Source organism: Thrips palmi, unplaced genomic scaffold, assembly GCF_012932325.1.
Source record: "Thrips palmi isolate BJ-2018 unplaced genomic scaffold, TpBJ-2018v1 HiC_scaffold_1, whole genome shotgun sequence".
In the NCBI taxonomy this organism is placed as follows: domain Eukaryota; kingdom Metazoa; phylum Arthropoda; class Insecta; order Thysanoptera; family Thripidae; genus Thrips; species Thrips palmi.
Window position 1 is genome coordinate 7,776,335 of NW_023144620.1, and position 20,204 is coordinate 7,796,538.

The 20,204-nt window shown below is 61.5% G+C and overlaps 1 protein-coding gene across 1 annotated transcript in view; it reads right to left on the reverse strand.

Moving 5' to 3' along the window:
- Positions 1-17,179, reverse strand: part of LOC117640128 (serine/threonine-protein phosphatase rdgC) — a 26,673-nt gene extending 9,494 nt beyond the window's left edge. Inside the window, exons 1-12 of the mRNA XM_034376430.1 lie at positions 17,068-17,179; positions 13,254-13,359; positions 12,564-12,755; positions 11,403-11,530; positions 11,238-11,322; positions 8,645-8,793; positions 8,061-8,228; positions 7,634-7,800; positions 5,603-5,639; positions 5,324-5,473; positions 4,080-4,160; positions 3,076-3,261 (exon numbers count right to left, since the gene is read on the reverse strand). Of these exons, the coding sequence (XP_034232321.1) occupies positions 3,076-3,261; positions 4,080-4,160; positions 5,324-5,473; positions 5,603-5,639; positions 7,634-7,800; positions 8,061-8,228; positions 8,645-8,793; positions 11,238-11,322; positions 11,403-11,530; positions 12,564-12,755; positions 13,254-13,359 (1,449 nt within the window). The 5' untranslated portion in view covers positions 17,068-17,179. The remainder of the gene's footprint in view (positions 1-3,075; positions 3,262-4,079; positions 4,161-5,323; positions 5,474-5,602; positions 5,640-7,633; positions 7,801-8,060; positions 8,229-8,644; positions 8,794-11,237; positions 11,323-11,402; positions 11,531-12,563; positions 12,756-13,253; positions 13,360-17,067) is intronic.
- Between the last annotated feature and the right edge of the window lie 3,025 nt (positions 17,180-20,204).

Genomic DNA, 20,204 nt, shown 5'->3' on the forward strand with positions numbered 1-20,204 from the left:
CTATCGGGCAAGGAATGCAATAACCCGGGCCGGCACGCGTCGCAGCCAAGCCGAGCGCGGAGCGCGCGAAGCCGGGACGACTTTCTCTCCGTCTCTCTCTGCCTTCACTTGGCGCGACTGCCGACTTCGTTCAACTATCCCGATTTGAATATGAAAGCAGCAAATCCCGCGCTCGGCCGCTCGGCCTCGGGGACCTCGGGGGCGTGGGACGTGCCATAGTCGGAACGCGCCGAACGCGCCCGAATAACTCGTCTCGACTTAATGTACTGTGCTGCCCTCCCCCGCGAGTCCCCCAAAAGTCGAACGAACGGCCAAACTGGGTGAGAATGGTTCCTCGCCGCCGAAGAAAAAGTTCATAAACATCAAAGCAGATGACACGTTTCACTTCATACAGTGAATTTTCGGTAATTTTGGACTAACCTAAGAGAATCTTTAAAAACAGGATCCGGAAAATACTCTGTGAGACATCGAAAATAGTCTGTGGGACAGCGACTGCATAATGCCATTTCTTTTTCGCTGACTCGTCTCTTAGAAAGTCTGCAAGATCGCGTTTGAATTTTTGTGATTTCCTCCTCCGGCTGTGAAGGCCGACCGCATCAGCGCGACGTAAGTCTATGCGTTACGTGCGAGAGATTCAAATCTCAAGAGGCCCTCGCGACAGGCTGGCTGTCTGGCTGCCTTGCCCGGCTTGCCCTTTCCGCGACAGTCATCCCGTCGCGTGCGCCTGCCGCCCCGCCGGCCTCACGCCTCGCGCCGACGAGCGGTCCAATTTGGGCGGGGCTGCGCGGCGCACTTGGTGTGCACAAGCGGCGAGGCGCGGGGCGGCGGGGCGAGGAGCGGTGCAATCCTGTTCGGGCGCCGTTTTATTTTCGTTATTACGGCACGCCCCGCCACGCCCCGCCCCGCCACGCCCCGCCACGCCCCGCCACGCCATCAGCCAAATAAATGGGCACCGGCTCGGCGGGGCGCGGCGGGGCGCGCGGCAAATTCCTTATAAAGGACGGCGACAGCTGTTTGGCAATCCCTCTGCGACCGCGCTGCATATATTGGCTGGGATGACGCGACACATTTCGTCACCCTCTGGCCCCCTCCCCCTCTTCCCTCATCACTCTTGCTCCATGGCCCGGCACTCCCTTTGCCTAATCCCCTCCCCCCCTCCCCCCTCTGGCCGTGGGGCCGTCACCGCGTTGTAAACGTGGCCACATACATGGCGGTGACGCAAACGGACTGGGCGATAGTGGCGATAGCAGCGCCCTCTGTCGCAGGCGCGGCGCTTTCTCGGAACTAGCGGCGTGCTCCCCTAATGACCGCGGCCTGCTTGGCCTGCTCAGTGCTCGCCGAAACTCGAGACGCGTTTTGAGCTCCAGAGTCGCTAAACGGGACTCGAACCGCGCGTGTGACCCCACCAATGGGTTCCTCGTTCGGAGAGCAATCCATCGGTGGGGTCACACGCGCGGCTCGAGTCCCGTTCAGCGGCGCTGGAGCTCGAAACGCGTCCGGGATTTCTCAGCCCGCGCGACGAGTTGCCCGCTTTCCGGCGGAAAGGCGCGCTTTATTCCGAGGGCTGGCGGTAAGCGGCTTGCTGAGCGGCTTGCCGGACGGAAACCGCGGCCGGCCACGACAGCCACGCCCCCGCGGCCCGCGGTAACGGCCGTGAGAAATGGAGGCAGTCGACGACGGCGAGTTGAGCCACTGCAAGGGGCCGGCCGGTGGGCGGTCTAATGTCCTTAAAAGGGACTCGCATCAAGGACGGCAGGTTACTCGTCCATCGACATCCTCATGTGCTTGGTGAAGGGCTGGAGAAAACGCGGCCTGCTACGGAGGAGGTTTTCCCCGCCCATTTTGCCTGCAGGCCGTAGGCGGCGGCTCGCCCGAGACGCGAAGGACAAGTTTTGACGCGCTGTTTATCCTGGCCGCGGGGCCGGCGGGGCACTGGAAGGGCTGAATATGCATCGCGCCCGCCTCGATCAAACTCGCGCTCATTTTTGCATTTTTGCATTGGCGCGGAAAATGGGAAGAGCGGATTACTCATTCATTCATTGTTATTCGCAGCGCGGGCGGGACTCCGTCCCAGCTTACTCGCAGGAAGTGTTCCAGCGTCAGTTCTGGCTCCGTTCGCCTACCTGCCCTGCAGCAGGCCGACTGCGCTGCCGGGGCGAAGCCTCGCGGGCCGAGCGACATGACACGTCCCCCCCCCCCCCCGCCAGCCCCGCCACTTGTTGCACGTGCATTTATTACGTGGCCCCGCTGCTTGGCGCTTCGCGGAATGATTCGGAATGGCAGTAAGGACCGGTCACAAAAAACACAGGATTTGGCAAAGGGTTCGCGGCGCAGTCGTCATCGGCCTTCCGAACCGCTGCTTTGGCATTGAGACCGCGATTGAAAGACGACGCTCTGACGACCGGCGGCCTCTTTATCTGGCCAAGTTGAGCACCGCGTCGCCGAGTCCGAGGCCGGGCGAGGCCGGGCGCCGTGCCGCCGAGGCGGAGTCCCGGACTCGCTGTCTCGCCGCCCGGAAGTCGTTAGAGCGAGCGCCGGGGCTGCGACGAGCTGGGGCCGGCCTGGAGCGGCCTGGAGCGGGGCGAGACGAGTTGCCAGACCGCCATCGCCAAGACCGGCCAAGACCGGCCAAGACCACCCCGAGCGGTCAAAGTAATTACCAGGAGAAGTTGAAGGCGGTGAAAGACTACCCCCTCGCTCGCAGACACCAACCCATCGCCGGCAGGCCCCTCCCTCGACCGCCACCGCGGCCACCGCCCAACAAAGACAAAAACAGCAACTACCGCGCTATGGCAATTTGGCCGGTCTTTCTTGAGTTAATCGAGTTTACGGCGGCGTGCTGGCGGCGCTGGCGGTTCCGTTGTGCCCACGGAAGGGAGGTAAGGGTGGCCCGGCTCGAGGCGACACTCGGCCGACGACGGCGTGGCGGCGTGGCGGCGCGGCCCCGAGACTTTGGAGGGTTCTGCTTCGGGGAACCGCACCGCTTAGACCGACGGGGCGCGCTGCCGCCGCTAAGGGCCGCGGTCGGAAGTTCGGTGTGGCCGCGGCTGGGGCCTCCGAGGCCGTCGCTCTCACCTTGCCGCCGTGCGTCAGCTCGTAGCCGCCGAGCTTGCACTCGTGCGAGCGCACGATGTAGGACAGGTGGTGCTTGGCGAGGAACTTGTCCGTGACGTCGGGGCCGAAGTAGGTGCCGGCGCCGCGCAGGCTGTTGGGGATGCAGCCGTCCGCGGGCTGCGGGTCGCTCCACAGCAAGTCGAACACCTGCAACACGGGGAACACGGCGATAACGAACCGTCTCTCTCGCACCCACTGGGCCTCGCCCGCCTCGCCTACGCGAGCGAGAGAGACAGAGCGACGAGGCGCCGACAGCGTCGTCCTTTCACCTTCACGGGGCATCACGCCTGTCCTTTTTCCGCCCCCCCTCCCCCTCCATCATCGCCTTGCAAAGTAATCATAAACTGATTTTACGCCCGAGCGCGCGGCGCGGCGCCTGGCCGGGCCTTCCTTCGGTTCCTTCGGCCAGTTTGGAGGGCGAGGCGCGGCGAGGCGCCACCTTGCTCTAGCCCCGCTAGATTCATTGCCCCCCTCAGGACACGCCGATCGATAATCTCACCAATAAAGGCCGCCAGTGTGATAGAGAAAGCGCCGAGGTTATGAAAAAATAAGAGGAGAAAGCAGAAAAAAAAGTATTATGATCGCGGCGGTGGTATTTGAACCAGCCGCCCGCGGGGTTGGGCTGGGGGTGGAGGATTCCGCATAGGCGGTGGCCCGTACACACGCCGCGTCGCCGCGTCGGCGTGGGAGCCTGCCCCCTGCCGCCTGGCCCGCCTGAATGTCAGAGGATTCTAGGGTGGAAAAAATGAGGCCTTTGGCGGGAGTCGAACCCCGCGCCGCGCCCTGGAATCCTCCAATGTGCTGAGTTATGACACTGGTGCGTCATGCTGCGCTGCAGCGGCTCTCTCTGTCTCTCTCCCTCTTCCTTTCTCTTCTCTCTCTCTCTCTCTCTCTCTCTCTCTCTCTCTCTCTCTCTCTCTCTCTCTCTCTCTCTCTCCACCTGATGAAGCGGAAGGCCTACTCACCTGCTTCCACTCCATCTTGTCGATGAGCTCCGCCCCGGGTGCCGAGCTCTCGGTTACCGGCGGCCGCAGCAGCGACACGTACTGCGCAGACAGAGAGAGAAACACAAAGTCATGAACGAACAGGGCCGCGGGGCGTGCTTTGATCGCCGACTCTCTCGCACGTGTGCAGAGCCTCGCGATGAGTGCGAGAGAGACAGACGAAAGCGATGGCGGCGTGCGTGCCGGGGATGAGCGCGCGGAATGTTTGCGCGCTTTCTATCAACACGCGCGTGCAGGAGGCCCACTAGCCTTGGGCCCGCCCCGCCCCGCCCCGCCCCGCCCCGCCCCGCCCTTGTCGCATGCACGACGCGGCGCCGACTTAAACAGCTCGATGGGCGCGCGGCGACCTCCTCGACCTCCTCGACCGTCCTCGCCGTGTCGCCGAGACATCCAGGCCGCGCCGCCGCGCTCTCGTGACGGGAATCTCTCAGAGAAGTGCCGAACAGAGCGTTCGTCGCTCTGTCTTTATCGCACTCGGGGGCGTGCCCGGGGGCGGCGGAGGGGTGAGGCGGGGGCACTGTTGCGAATCCGACTACCGACGGCTGCAGCACCGTGGGCGGAGGCAAGGCGGCAAGGCCAAGGCACGGCGGAGGTAAGCCTCGCCCTCGCCCCGGGCATGGCTCTATTCCAGGCCGGCCGCGGGCGGACCTGTTTGGGAGTCCCGGCCCCGGCCCCCTGGCCCGTGGTATGAGAATCGCCCCGCCCCGCTGCCCCCAACCCCAACCCAACCCAACACGACCCCGGCCGACACCAGGACACCAGCGCCGTGCGTGAGACAACTACGAGAGCGCCGCCACCCCGCCTGGCCGCCGCGAGGCGCCGCGAGGCTCGGCTGTGCGGCGCTGTGCGCGCGCCTTAACCGCCAGACTCTTGAACCCCAAGCCGCACCCCTCGCTGGGGCCCGCGGGGAAACGAAATGTCACGCGGGTCGCGGGAAGAGAGGGGGAGGGGGAAAATGCGTGGGGAGCAACTCTGGCAATCGACAGCCTGGCTGGCGCTGGCGCAGGAGTCCTTGTCGAATACACAACAGGAAATGGAATTTGTAGGCGCGCTCTGATTGGCTGCGCGTAGCTGCGCGTTTCGTCCCCTCTCGCCGACGGCGTGAGCCGAGCCGCGCGAGCCGAAGCCACTTAATGGGGCTCTCCATCTCCGAGGGAAAAAAAAAGAGCCGACAGTAAACGAATAAATGGGGAGGAGGGACTTGCCTTGGATCTGGAGAGGTTCTTGACCCAGTCCAGGTCCGTGTTGTCCGAGATGCCGCCGTGCACCACGAGCACCTTGTTGTTGACGAGCGTGCCTAGCGGCAGCCACCGGTACACGTCCTCTATCAGCTTCAGCAGGAAGTCGGAGCAGTGCTGCGGGCAAAAAGAAAAACGCGGCGCATTTTAAAAAAAAAACCGTCCTAAAAAGAGTAACCGCCGAGATCATTTCATCTCGCGGCTTGCCCGATACTCTTAGGGAAATTACAAATCATCCTTGCTTACCTTATACTTGAGCTTCACTTCCCTCACGAAACCGTATCTGCACAAACAAGATTTTTTTTTTACAAACACCGCACTCCGATAGGTACAATCAATGAAAGCAAACACGACCTATCTCTGTCTCTGTTGCTCCTTCCACCTCCCCGCCGTCTCTGTTGCTCCGGCTCCCCCAGAGTGGCCGTTTGTTGATCTGGTCCACAAAGCCGGGCCGCTTTTAAACGTGCCGCCCCGCCCCCCGAAAAAACCGTGTCAGTGTTAGTGTATCGCCGCCCCGCCCGGCCCGGCTTCGCTCACCCTCGCGCGGTTGGAAGAGCGCCCGCAAAGCGGCAGATAGGCAATCCGCCGCGCAGCCGTGCCCACCGAGACAGGGGCTGCCTACCCGCCGTTACCATTACCATTACGGGCTAGACCACACATGGCGGCGGCGTGCGCGCGTCCGCGTCCCCGGAGAGACAGACGTGGCCGACGACGACATCACAGCGCCGCCCATTAAATCGTTTAGGACACTCCCGCCCGGTATCGATCCTGCGCCTCCACTCCAGAAAGACGCCGCGTGGCGGGGCGGGGCGGGGCGCGCCGCTGATGCATGGTGAATACTTTTCGTCTGCGGCGCGCAAGTAGAGTATTCAATCTTCTTCGACATTTCCAAACATGACAGGCTCCATGCCGCCTCCGTGGCGGCCCCGCCCCGCCCCGCCCCGCCACGCCAGTGCCATCGTCGCTGAGGGCCGCCGTGCCACGCGAGCCCCGCGCCTTCAAGAGCCCCCGCAGCAGCCATCAGCCGTCCGCACCACGACGAGGGTACTGCGAGTCATGACGACAGGCGTACACGGAAAAGGGGCGCAGCAGTAACCGAAATTGTCGGTGCTTTTTCCTCAACACATTCGTTTCGGAAATCGCACGGCATTATTTTGTTGCGTCGGCAGAAATGGGCGCTACAAATATTCTTTAAAAACAAAAAAAACTATTCTTTGTCTCTGCTGTGCTACACTGTTAGCTCCAGTGCAAAAAAATATATCGTTCGGTTTGATTTTATTTTTGCGTGCGAATAAACGCTGTACAGCGATCTTCCAGTGGGCGTTCGTGTGCACATTGTTACGTAACGCCCGTCAAGGTTGGGGCCGCGCGGTAAGGCCCATCCCACGCTGCGCGCATGTAGGGGAGATTGCGTTAGAAACGTCGTTACAAAGGCAGAGTGGAGTGGCGCCGGCGGGTGTTGGCGGTGGTTCGGAGGGGGAAGGCCCAAAGTGCTCTCCCGCACTGCGTTACGTAGTTACGTACCACGGGGTAGCGCTCCTCCCCCGGCTTCCCGAAGGCTCCCGAGGCATCCTCTGCGATAATGAGGCAGCAAACACCAACTTGGCATCATGGCGCAACTATTAAGCGCGCCGTGAGTCCGCGCGGGGCGGCGCGGGGCAGTGACGCTACCCCGGGCCTCCCTTAGCCTTATTTCGGCCCGCAGCCGTCGAATCTAACCACCGCACAGCCCGCCCCGCCCCGGTTTACTACTCGCGCTCAACTCCCGGCACCGCCGCGCCGCTTCTGCTTTGGAGGGAATGATGATGAAGCCCGCGCCAAAGCGGTGCTCGGATTAGTAAAGTAGGTCCCCGCCGTCCCCGAGGCCCGGTCGGCCGATTCCGCCGTCCACCGACCACACCACGCCGCCACCGCCGCCCGCCCAGCCCGGATGCGAAGGCCGGATGTAAATGAAAAACGGACAATGCGCTGCCCTGGCAGCCCTGCCAGCTCTGGTGTCTGTCCGGGCGGGCTGGCCGGGCAGCCCGAAATGCCGGAATTGAAAGTGGCCATTGTGCTGGGCACATCGTGTTCCCCACGGCGAGGAGCGCGGCCTGCCCTTGTCCGTGTTTGGATTCCGGGCGGCACGGCGGTGTGGCGGCTGACGGTGTGGTGGTCAACAGGTACCCTTTGGGACGACCCCCGAAGGTTGAGTCCCACGCACACCTCGGCGCTCTTCCCCCATGCCTCCCTCCCCAGGCAAGCTGCTGTCGCGACGGCGCGGCGGACAACACGAACCTGGTGTTCATGACGTGGTCCTCGTGGTTGCCGCGGTTCAGGGACACGTCGCCGGGGAAGACGAGCAGCACGCCGAGCAGCAGCAGCAGCACCTCCAGGCCCTTCTTGCCCCGGTCCACGAAGTCGCCGTTGAAGATGTAGGGGCTGTCGGGGGACGGCAGGCCGTTCTGGAAAGAGGAAGTCGTGGGGTCAATGGGCCAGCGCCCCGACGGCGACGAAAAAAGAGAGAGGCAGGAAAAAGTTGTGACGCGCGCGTCAATCGCCCTCACTCAACCCCCCCAGTCCCCGGTCTGTCAAACTTGCAGGCCGCCTTTTTTAAAAAAAAAAAAAAATCTGCCACCTTGAACCTGATTTTTTTCAACACCTGGAGCCTGGTTTTAAGACCTGGAACCTGGTTTCAAAACCTGGAACCTGTTTTTTTTTTTACCTTGTGGAAGACGACGAGGAGGTCGTCCAGCTTGCCGTGCAGGTCGCCGCAGATGGTGACCTGCTTGCTGACGGCCGTGCTGCACTGGTTGAGGTTGGGCAGCCTCTTGAGGTGCTCCACGGCCTCGATGAGCACGCCGGCCACGTACTTGGCGTGCAGGCGGTGCGGCTGCGGAGAGGCAAGAAATCACTCCGATCCACTTGTCCACAGCCACACAATGACTTCCAGGTCTATTTTTTGTCGCCCTCTCGATCCGCGCGGTTTTTTCCCCTCTCTCCCCTTTCCCTCCGTCGAGGGTCCATTCGACTACACGGGGCGCGCGGGGCGTGGGTCGTATCCGCACACACCATTTGTCAAAATGGACACGCGCCGCCCCGCACCGCCCGTGACAAATGTTTTGGTGCAAATGGGGCAGAGGTGTCCAGGACGCGGTCGCGCCTCCCCCCCCCTCCAGGTCCCGCCGTGACGGACACATTGTCAGCCGACCTAACGACCCCCAGGCCCCCGAGGGGGCTCATCGAGCCGAGCCCCGCACGAGCCGGCCGGTCAGGCAGCCAGCCAGCCAGCCAGCCACCGCGTCTCACCTTCTTCCGGCGGAAGGAGTCGATGAGGGCCTCCAGGTCCTTCCGGCGCAGCGGGAACTTGAGGTGCACGCCTTTGTAGGCCGGGTCCACGGGCTGGGTCAGCAGGTCGTGCTCCAGCGGGTTGGTGGCCTGCTGCGCCGCGGCCGCCGCTGCAGGGCATTCACAAAAATGAAACGAATTCGACGAGAAAGGGAGTCCCAGTGGCCGTGGCTGCACTGTGGGCCAGGAGGCCGGCGCAGGCGGCCAAAACTCAAGACGCGTTTTGAGCTTTCGGAGTCGGTAAATGGGACTCAAACCGAACGTGGATACCTCGTTCGGAGAGCAATCCATTGGTGGGGTCACACGTCACACGTTCGGTTCGAGTCCCATTTAGCGACTCTGGAGCTCAAAGCGCGAGCGGGATTTTGACCGCCCCCACCGCCGCCGTGTCGTGCTGGCGGGCTTTGTAATTCCACTCCGGGTGGCAAAGGCAAGCAGCGAGAGCGAGGTCTCGTCGCCTCGCCAGACGCGGAAAATAAAGGAATGAAAAATAATAAAACGAGTCGGCCGATACGGCGGGCAGCGGTGCGCGAGGCGTCCTTTGTGGGCCAGCCTCCCAGCGTGGCGAGAGGGAGCGAGAGAGAGGATGCAAGTCGCTGAATATAGAGGCGTTATTTCGGAGCGCGACGGTGCCTCGCGGTGCCCCGCACCCTCCTCCCTCCAGCTGCAGTGCTGCGGCTCGTGGCTGCGGCCGAGGGCCCACTCACTTTTTTTTGTCGTGCACCCACAACACGAATAAGTTTTGCACATTGATAATTGGTTTGCCTTGGTCGCCTGATTTAATATCGATGTGAAAAAGCTTTCATGAAAACTCGGCAGGTTCGTATGGCAGGGGCGTGGGCGTGGCTGGCACGCCTCAGAGGACGCCCCTCGCGTTACGTGCTTCTTGGACCGGACGCTGGAGGCGGCCAAAACTCTAGACGCGTTTTGAGCTCCAGAGCCGCTGAACAGGACTCGAACCGAACGTGTGACCCCATCAATGGATTCCTCGTTCGGAGAGCAATCCATTGGTGGGGTCACACGCTCGGTTCGAGCCCCATTTAGCGACTGTGGAGCTCAAAACGCGTCAGGAGTTTTGGCCGCCTCCACCGGTCTTCTGGCAAATCCACTGTGGGACGGCTTCGCGGCGTCACGTGCCCGGCCTCCATTGTCATGCTAAATGGAGGTGCTGGGATTGAGCAATTAGCGGGGGCCGTCAATAGTTGCGTTGGCGCTTTGACGCCCCGTTGGCACGGCATTTGCCCGGCCCCAGCCCGGCCTCGGGCCAAATCAAGCGCTCGGCTCACGCTCGGCTAACGCTCGGCTAACGCTCGGGGAAGGCCGGGCCTCGGATTGCGCGCGCCAACGTCGTAATGCATGCATGGCCACGGCGTCAGGGCCTCGCCAGGGCCCCCGCGGCCCCCCGCGGCCACGTCGGTTGACTTAGGACGTCGCGCTGCCTCCGGCTGGCTGCCTTTGGCGCCCGACCTAATTGGGCAAACGGGTCAGACAGCTCCGTCTCGCTCGCACTCGTGGGGCTCTCGTCAGGGAGCGAGAGAGACAGGAACACACTGGTGGGAACAGCCGCGCGGCGCAGGAATCGGGAATTCTACCGAATGGCTTGCGGGCAAAGGGGACGACTGCTGTCTCTCTCTCTCGCACACCGACGGAACGCCCCGCGAGTGCGAGAGAGATAGAATGACAGAGACGTGACGCGCGCCAAGTTTAAAGTCGCGTCTCACTGTAATGATATCGAAAGGGCTGCCGTGCTTCGCGACTTGCTTTTGCTTCGCGAGATGCGGGACTGCGGGGCCCTTTCGGCGTCCCGTCCGCCTAACTTAGTTTCGGAACGTCGATGTCCTGGCCTCGCCCGGCCTCGCCTGCTCCTGGAGGCCCCCGCCGTCTCTCTCGCACTCGCGGCGCGTCCGGGAAGGGTGCGAGAGAGACGGCGCGACAAAGGCATCACAGTTCGGAATGAGCTCTCCGGCTCGAGTCGGGTTGCTTTCTGGGGACGTCCGCGCCGCGCCGCGCCGTGACGAGGTTAGCCTCCGTGCAGGCGGCACCGCGCGGCACCGCGCACCGAGTGCTCGCTCTGTCTCTCTCGCACCCCTGCGGGGCGACCCACGGGTGCGAGAGAGACAGAGCGCGACGACAGCACTGTCCCGAATCAGCCTGCACCCGGATCCGACTGTGCACTCGAGCCATTGTGGGGTGAATTCGGCATACGAATCAGTCGGGTTTTCTTGAGACGAGAGAGAGAGAGAGAGAGTGAGAGGAGGGGGAGTGAGTGAGAGGAGGAGAGTGAGGAGGAGTGAGATGAGTAGAGTGAGAGTGAGAGGGGTGAGTGATGAGTGAGGAGTGAGTGAGTGAGTGAGTGAGAGTGAGTGAGTGAGTGAGTGAGTGAGTGAGTGAGTGAGTGAGTGAGTGAGTGAGTGAGTGAGTGAGTGAGTGAGTGAGTGAGTGAGTGAGTGAGTGAGTGAGTGAGTGAGTGAGTGAGTGAGTGAGTGAGTGAGTGAGTGAGTGAGTGAGTGAGAGTGAGTGAGTGAGAGAGTGAGAGAGAGGGAAATCGACTTACCTGCCGTTTTGATCCTCTCGGCGGGCACGGGCTGCCGCGTGGGGTCGGGGATGTGGGTGAGCAGGGCGTTGAAGAACTTGTACAGCTGCAGCACACAAACACACGCCGTCAGACTAACGCAAACTCCAAAGAAAATGAATGGAAATGACAGGGAAGTGGTCGCACCTTGACTTGGTCCTGCTCGCCCTGGTACTCGATGCTCTGGAAGATGGTCCAGGTGTATCGCCGCCGCACCTCCATGCGCGCGAGGTAGCGCCGGTACCACTGCTGGATGAGGATGGCGGCCTTCATGGCTGCGGCGAGGAGAGGCCGAATGAGAGGCAAAGTCGAGTCCCTTAATGCAAAGCAGGGGCGCGGAAAACGGAAGGGAAAAGGACAGCGAGATTGAAAGGCGCGCGAGGATGAAAGAGCTTGGTTGGCTGCACGGCGCGGCCACGCGGCGCGGCCATGCGGCCCCACCCGGACGCGTGTGTTCGAACCGCGAGCCAAACGAGGCGACAAGCGGGGGGCAAGCCGGGGGCAAGCGGATGTCCGCGACGAGGGGGACAAAGCCGCGCGGAAGGACGCCGTCTCTCTCGCACCCCTGCGGGACGCCCCGTGAGTGCGAGAGAGACGGCGCGACGGAAGGATCCCTTCGAAATGAGGCGGCATCGCGTTATCCCATTTCGTCCGTCCGTCCGGCCCGGTTGCCCGGTTCGGCCCGGTCCGGCGCGGTCCGGCGCGGGCCTCGCCGTCTCGCAGTGCAAAGGCCGGCATCGTCGTCGTCGTCCGGGGACAACCTTTCCTTCGGATCCTTTCCAAAAAGGAATTATTTATTATTCCTCGCAGGGCCCTGCCCTGCCTGGCGTGGAGCGGCGCGGCCCTTCGGCGTGATGAGGTTCGAAAGGGCAGCCCTAACGACGCAGGAAAGGGCGGCAGGGCCAAAGGGCCGGCCACGTCCACTGGTCAACCCTTCCGCCCTGATCACACAGTGTCACCGAGTCCACACAGTGGCCCAGCCAAGGGCCCAGGGCCCAGCGGCCCAGCGGCCCAGCGGCCCAGACAGTGGAGGAGACTCTCTGATTCTGTTGTCCGCCTGCCGGCCGCCGCCATCACCCGCCGGCCATCAACTTCCTCAACTTGCTCCCTTCCTCCTGGCCGGAGCGCCTGATTGCTGCGAAATTGGTTTTTTGTTGTCACTTTGACTTGGTTTCCCGTTCCTGCCCCTTGTTTCTGAGTTTTAATCACCCGGAGGCTGCCCGTCCCGTCCCCTTTCATAATTGCGTAACCAGTCTTGATGCGGGGTGGGGTGGGGGTAGGAAGTATTGCGACTTTAGCTGCACTTACTTCGCTCCACCTTGGGCATGGAGCAGTCCTGGTGGCTCTTGGAGCGCGCCTTCCATCCCCGCAGCAGGTTGGCCGGCGACAGGGAGTTGAGGAAGGCGGCCAGGACGCCGTGCTTGTGCTCCACCACCTCCATGCTGCCGCTCTCCCGGCCCTCCCCCCCGCGGCCGCCCCGAGGCGCGCTCTCCGCCGGCCCTGCAACAACCGGGCACTGGTCACCACCTTCGTTCGTTCCCTAGCGAGAGAGAGAGAGAGAAATGACGCTGCACAGTGAGGAAAAAAAACGTGCGAAAGAGAGAGACATAGAACTAACTGACGGGCCGAAATGCTGGTCTCGGTCAGTTTCATGCAGGTTTGAATCTACTTATGTATGAAACACTGAAGGAAAGAATGCACACAATAATACATGCACAACAATTCAACACAAAAACGAACAACAAACAAACTAACAAACGACAACAATCACAAAAATTAACATATCATGAACAGGCACACATGCACAAGCTGACAAACAACAAGTGGCGACAGAGAACGCAAACAACAGACGCGTCCAAAATACGAAAACACCGAGACGGCGTAGCGCACATCGAAAAGTAAACAATTACTGCGCCTACAGTAGTAACAACGACAGAGATACGCCCCGGCGAATAATAGAAATAGAGAACGGATAAAGGTTGTCCAGAAAGAGTGTACCTGGCACCGAACTGTCTGAATTGCTGGACGCGTCATCCTCCGTCCAACTGAGTCCCGTCTTGTTGCCGCGTACGCAGGAGCACACGCGCGCGCAGCCAGACGGCATCTGCAGACCACCAGCAACCAGTGAGACAAGGCGGGCGAGGACTTCCCCTTCCCGTTCGTCGCAATGAGCCGCGATGAGCTACCTCGCAAGTTTTACCGCCATGTGACTTTCGCGATCGGTTTGCTTAGGGCAGTGGCATGCGCGTCTCTTGCGCAACCAGGCGGATCAAACAAACAAACACAAAACACCACAACAAAGCTTGTTCGCTACATTTCATTACTGTGTCAGTTGCGAGTGTTACAGAGATAAACTTGCAAAATTTGTTAGTCCACGTTGTTTGTAAAGACACACACACACGCGCGCACACACAAACACGATTGGACCTCTGCTCTTGCTGCGCGCCCTCTGGTGCACGCGTCGTCGTGGGGCCGACGGTGCGCGCGGAGCGGGGGTGGGGGCACGCCGCGGCATCGCCGCCACCTGGACAAGGAAAGCGAGCGGGTGTAGGCGCAGTCATCCCTGCACGCCCTCCACGCCGGCGTCCTCCACGCCGGCGTCCTCCACGTCGGGGTGTTGGCATCGCACGCAGCTGTCCGCTGGCGTTCTCACTTCGCGCTGCCGCTGCAGGAGACTAAATGGAATGACTCGCGGCCACGGCGGCGCGGACCACATTTAAATTGCTAATGGATTTCTTTCCACATTAATGCCCGGTTAGCTTTAGAGATGATCCGGCCTGGCGCGCTGGCGCGGGCAGGGTCACACCTTTGGGGTGGACACCGCCAACGCGGCGCCGCCCCACGCCCCCACTTCACACCCCAGGCCGCGCAGGCCGCGCAGGCCGCGCAGGCCCGCACTGTAAAAAATTTCGAGGGTAAATTTACAAATCTGGACCGCGCAACGCTTGTCAACGGTCCATGGCTTGGCGAATTCACGCATCTCATTAGAGGGTAAAAGTAACCCTACATGACTGGGGAAAAAATGCTAAACTGTGTAAGAGCAAATTCGCGCATACATGACTTGAAAATGTGACTTTGCCGATCCACGGGGGTTAATTTGTCCTTTTGATGTGTAAATTATGTTTTCTCGATCCACGGGGGTAAATTTGTCCTTTTGGTGTGAAAACTATGTTAGGTGGGTTCGCGGGGGGCAAAATTGAAATTTTACACGATCACGAGGCCAAGGGTATGCATGAGAGTGATGGGAGAGAACAACTGTACCTCAGAGTACATCCCACGTGATGAAATCCATTTAGTCTGAAGTGATGGGCCCGCGTCTCGAACCATGATCCTCTCGCTCCGGACTCCGCACCGCATCTCATTGCGCCGCGACGCTTGCCTGCGAAGGTCGGGAGAGGCGCGGTACTAGACCGGCCCGCCGTCAGCCTATCCAACCTGGTCCGCGCGTGCCCCCTTGGATCGAGGAAGATGTTTCACTCATCCAAACGCAGAAATTCACCGCGTCCACACGAGCGTAAATTTACCCCCCTGGATCGAGAAAGATATTTCACACATCCAAACGCAGATATTCACCGCGTCCACGCGTGCGTAAATTTACCCCCTTGGATCGAGGAAGATGTTTCGCACATCCAAACGCAGATATTCACAGCGTAATGGAATGAGTGATTTTACTATCATGAACGTGAATAAGAACTTACCTATCCACAGAGTAAATTTACTTATTCAATGGCAATGCAAATTTCCCGGATGGACACGTAAACACTTTGTCTCCATACATGTATCGGCGGAAGCGTATACCCTGACCACGAGGAGAAATTTACTCCGGAATGGGAAGACATATTTACCACTGATTTTTTACAGTGCGTCCGCCGCGCGACTTTTCGCGTAGCAGGTGTGCAGGAGAGGCGCGGTGGGCGCGGCGGACTGACACTGTTCCCACAGAGTGGGGGTTGTAATTGGATTTAGTAGTAGACGGTGTCACCACGGCGAGGGCGGTGGCTGGCGGGGCGGAGGGGTCCTGAGACGAAGCCCCACCGAGGAGAAGGCCAAGGGTAGCGCCAGCCACGCCGCGCCACGCCGCGTCACGGGCCGACGGGGGCCTCGGTCTGCAGGGCGCGGCGGGGCCTTGGCGGCCGGGCGACACGGCGTGCCGCGGACCAGCCAAATGAAAGCAGAGGCTCCACCGCTCCGCCGGGCAGGGGCTCCGCAAAGTCCGCCGCCGGCGCGCCGCTCTCCGCGAAGCCCGAGAAAGCCTAGATAATGCCCCGGCCGCCGCGACCCTGCAGGCCCGGCCCGCTCCGCCCGCCTTCAGTCTTTTTCTAATATTTCACCGCCACGTCTGCCCTGGCCTCCCCCCTCCCCCACTCCCCGGCCGCCAGGTGCGTGCGCGAGGCGTGAGCGGAGGCGCCATCCAGCCCTCTCCCCGCCGCGGCACTGCCGCCCTGGGCACCGGCCGGGCCGCCCCCGCCCCGCCTCAAACTTTTGGCGGCACAAGACAGACAAACTCGCCCAGTATTATTTCGCTGTCGGGGAGACGCTCCGCGCTCCGCGCTCAGTTCGCTCGCCTCGCCCGACTCACGCCTCGCGTCAAAGCCGCGAGCCTCGGGGCGCAGCGCGCGGCGCCTTCCAGCCCTTCTCCCACACTGCCGCGCCGCCGCGCCACGCGGTTGCCGTTCGAACCGCAACCTCCAGGCAACCGCCACACCGCGCCTTGCGTGCCAAGTCCCATTCGTTTATTCATTTGCCGGTACGCCGTGATTAATATCGGCTGGCTGAGCTCCAACTTGCCGGCCGTGGGGTCCCCGTCGTCCCCGTCGCACAGCGCCCTTGCTCCCGGAGGCCCCAGGTGTCGGCCACCCTGTCGGTCCCCGGCAGGCCGAAGGCCTCGCCGAGCGTGCCGAGCACACTGTAGTCTTCAAAGGAGCAGCCACGGCGCAGCCCCGAGCACCGCGCGGAACGCGGAAAACGGCTTCTTGCCACTTGTTTTATTTTTTGTCCGCGTTTATCTTCGTGCGCGCGACGGCGTCCTGTCGTCTTGTCGTCCGCGCTGCCTCTGTGTTGCGCGGGCGGCGCTGTGGGCGGCGTGCCGCTCGGCGTGCCGCGGCACTCGAGGGCCACCCAGACAATCCGCTGGCGCTCCCCGCCTCCACCGCCGCCGCCGCCGCTGCTGCCGCCACCGCCAAGCGGCGCTCATTTATTTACGTTCGGCACTGCGCGCCCCGCCTGCCTGGCCCGGGCCCCGCGGGCTGCCGGCGGGATTAGGACGAGCAACGTGATCAGCAGGCTCGACTTTCGTTTTTAATTAATTGATCGGTTCGGGGACCGGGGCCGTGCCGGGGCGCGGCGATGGCAGCAGCAGAGCAGCCCGGCGGATGGAAGCATCGCCGGGGACGCGGACAGCAGCCCGTCAAGCTCGCCAAACATTTGCGTTCTTTGGTGGAGAGAAGGGTGGGAAATCCTCTGAGTGGCTGCGCCGTTGCCGCAAACCACGGACGCCCCGCGGACGACCCACTGGATGGCGATCCGCGAAACGCGGAGTGGCCGCGCCGGTCGACGCCGGACGCCGCCGTGACCGACGCGCAGATGGGCCGCGTGGAGCGCCCGCGAACGACTGGGTAGGCAACCCGGCCGACCCTCACGCGCGGCGGGCGCGGCGCGTTGAGGCTGAGACGGGCTGAGAGCCCCGCCACCGCTCGCAACTCGCACCACGCACCTCACCTGGACCCGCCGCTGTTTTGTTTTTGCTGTCAACTCTACGTTGTTTTCCTTTCTCTCTATGGCGGTGCGGGAAGACGGATGTGCGACCGCTCACCGTGTGTCAGTGTGACAGACGCCTCAGACGTCACGGACGGACGTCGCGGAGGTGCAACTAGTAGTAACTCGAAACTAAGTCGGACACGTGGTGTGCGGTGCAGTCCCGGGCCGAGTACCTGCAACAAGGACATGACAAGCGGGGCGTGAGCACCAGCCGCGAGCATACCGGCACAACAACAACAACAACAACATTCGCAGCAACAACGGGGCCATCACGACGGGGACAGGCTCACTGGGCGGTAGGTGGCAACTTCCGTCACGTATAACGCGTATAACACACGGCGTGCGACGCTTGACACGAAACATGGCGGCGTGTGTGTGTGTGTGCGTGCGTGTGTGTGTGCGTGCGGCCACTCCCCCGCGGCGCAGCGTGACACGTGCGTGATTGGCGCACGGCGGCGATAAGGCCCCCGCGTCGTTGTCGCCGCGGTCGCGTTGTGCGTGTGTGTGTGTGTGTGTGTGTGTGTGTGTGTGTGTGTGTGTGGACAGGGCGGCGAAGCCTGGCCGAACACGCGGTCATAGGGTCATGGTCGTGGGGGTCATGGTCGTGGGGCGATACCAGTGACAGGGGTGTCGAAGTTTGTTGCGGTGCGCAGCGGGGCGCCGCGTGCTCGGGGAGACCGCCCAGACCGACTCCCAGGCGTAAAAGCCTTCTCTTGAACTAATTAAGAAAATTTATTCAGGTGAGTTGAGTTTAACCGTTCGCTTTATGAAGTTTAAAAGTGTTGTGGTTCAAGGAAACGGACCTTTTTGGGTGCGGGTGCCGACGGGGTCCTGCAGGACGTCCCGGCGGCCCGGCCTCTGAACGGGCGTCACGCCTTCAGACAGACAGCCCGCCGCCAAGCCTCAGCCAGACCGGTCCCTCTCGCACCCTTCCGGGACGCCCTGGGTGCGAGAGAGACAGCCTGCTGGTGGACAGGGTTGAAATTGGCACGCCCCCACACGCACGCACACGCGCGCGGTAAGCCGTCGCGCTAGCGACCTCGCAGGGACCCGGGGGGCTCAAAGGGACAAGGGGGCCCTCTTGGTCCCCAAGGGGGCGGGCCAGGGCGGACCAGGGCGGCGGCTCTTGGCCCCGGCGCTTAAGATCCTCTGCATTAGCATGGGCCAAAATTACGCAAATCTCTCTTCCCCCTCCTCCCTCTCTCTGTCTCTCCAGACCGATGCAAAGCACCCACACGCCCGCCACTCAAACTGCGCTCAGTTGCTTACTGACGCACACAGGCGCACGGGTGAACACACACACACACATATATTCAAATACACCTACACGGCTAGCTCCTTCCGCGCGTGCCAGGTCGTTCCCCGGTTTGCCCCTGCAGGCCTGCAGGGTGGGCGTCCAAACATACCCCGGTGTGTATTCAGGCGTAGCTAAGGGGCTGGCCTGGCGGCCTGGCGGCCTAGCATAGCGGGCATGCCCGCGGGCTGGGCCGAGGCCGGGGCGCCCTAGACCGCCCTAGGCCGCCCTGCCCACTCGCCTCGTTCATCCCGCGTCGGCAGTCGTATTTGGCGAGGCATTTGGCCGGGCAAGCTGGGACCCTGGAATCTCGACCGTTTCCTCCATAAACGTCCTTGAGCCAACGATTTCCGTATATCGATCCGAAAATGTTGGAGTCGAAATACTTCGTCATCGCGACGAGGGTTCCACCGCGTTCGACGCGATGCCTTGCGGGGCGGGCCGCGGTGCCGCGGTCTGGACGGTGTGGTGTAATACAGCCTCCTCAGAACACGTAAACACGCCAGGTGAAGGTCGGCGAGCCAGTCTCGCGAAATGTTGCGCAATACAGTGTGACGGACTGCGACGCCGCTAAATAGAATAGCATAGCGAGTACGAGAGAGAGCGGCAGAAGGACAGACGGAGATGGTCGCGGACCAGCCTGGCTCATTATGGGGAGGAAGTGGCGCTCCAGCCTGCAGCGCGTCGAGAGCCTCGTTGTACACGCCCCCCCCCCCCCCCCCGCCCCGCCCCGAGCGTCCCGGCACACCTTTGGAACACCTTGGCTCGCCTTGGCTGCTGCAGCGTGGTGCGCCGCGCGGGGGAGCAGTTTATCAGTGCCTATCTTATCACGGCCCCAGCCCTCTCTCTCTCTCTCTTTCTCTTTCTTTCTCTCTCGTTTCACTTTTCCCCTTCGCGTCCATTCCGTGGCCCCACTACTCTCTCTCTCCTCCGCCCCCCTGGTCGCTGCGATACTGACACCGCACCTCTTAACCCCCCCGCCCCTCTCCTGGCCCGCCCCCAGTTTCAATTTGTAACCCACCACGGCCCCGAGTGAATTAATGCCAAACGTGGTCGCGCACCCCGTACTTGGGAGCCTTCGACCGCCGCTCCCTTACCCCCTCCCTAACCGCCCTAACGAGTGCACCCCCGAGGGCTATCGCCGTGCCCCCCCCCCCCCTCTCGCGATGAGCCATCGGCTCCAGTGACGGGGCACAGCCACAGCTTTTTCATGCAAGAAAAAAAAAGTTAAAAGCAGAATTCCCTCCTTCTGCTAATTTTTATTCTCTCTCGCCCTGCCTGCCCAATGAGTAATGAGCCGGCGCACTTTCGCAAGCCACGCCTCCCGATGACGTTGTAGGGGAAAGCACGAAGCAGGAGAAGGAGAAGGAGGATCGCAAGATGGAAATTGACGACCAACTCCGACGACGCCTGAACTGTGTTCGCGGCGCAAACTACGGATGACTACAACTTCGTCTGATTTGTGACTGCCTGCGTGCACTCGTCACCGCGCCGCAACGCGCATCACGCGTGGATAGGCCTGTGCGATTATTGTCCAAAATCGAAATCGACCGATTATTGAAATAATCGAAAAGCCGACCGATACGATGCTTGGTAATCGGCAATCGAAACAAGGCCGATTAATCGACGAAAACCGATTAATCGAATTATCAATAATCGAACATTAGCGATTAATCGCCCTCAATCAATTGTTTCTTGCCCAATAAATTGAATAAAACTGAAAAGAAATAGTATTCGTAGAGCGTAAACATGGTCCACAGTTAACGTTTTTCAAGTACAGTGCAAGATTGTCAGGTCTTCTGTTTTGTAAACAACAATGAATGTAATCAATAACCGTTTCAAAATTATTAATCGGTTGAAAATCGGCCACCGATTTTTAATCGTCAAAAGTTCGATTA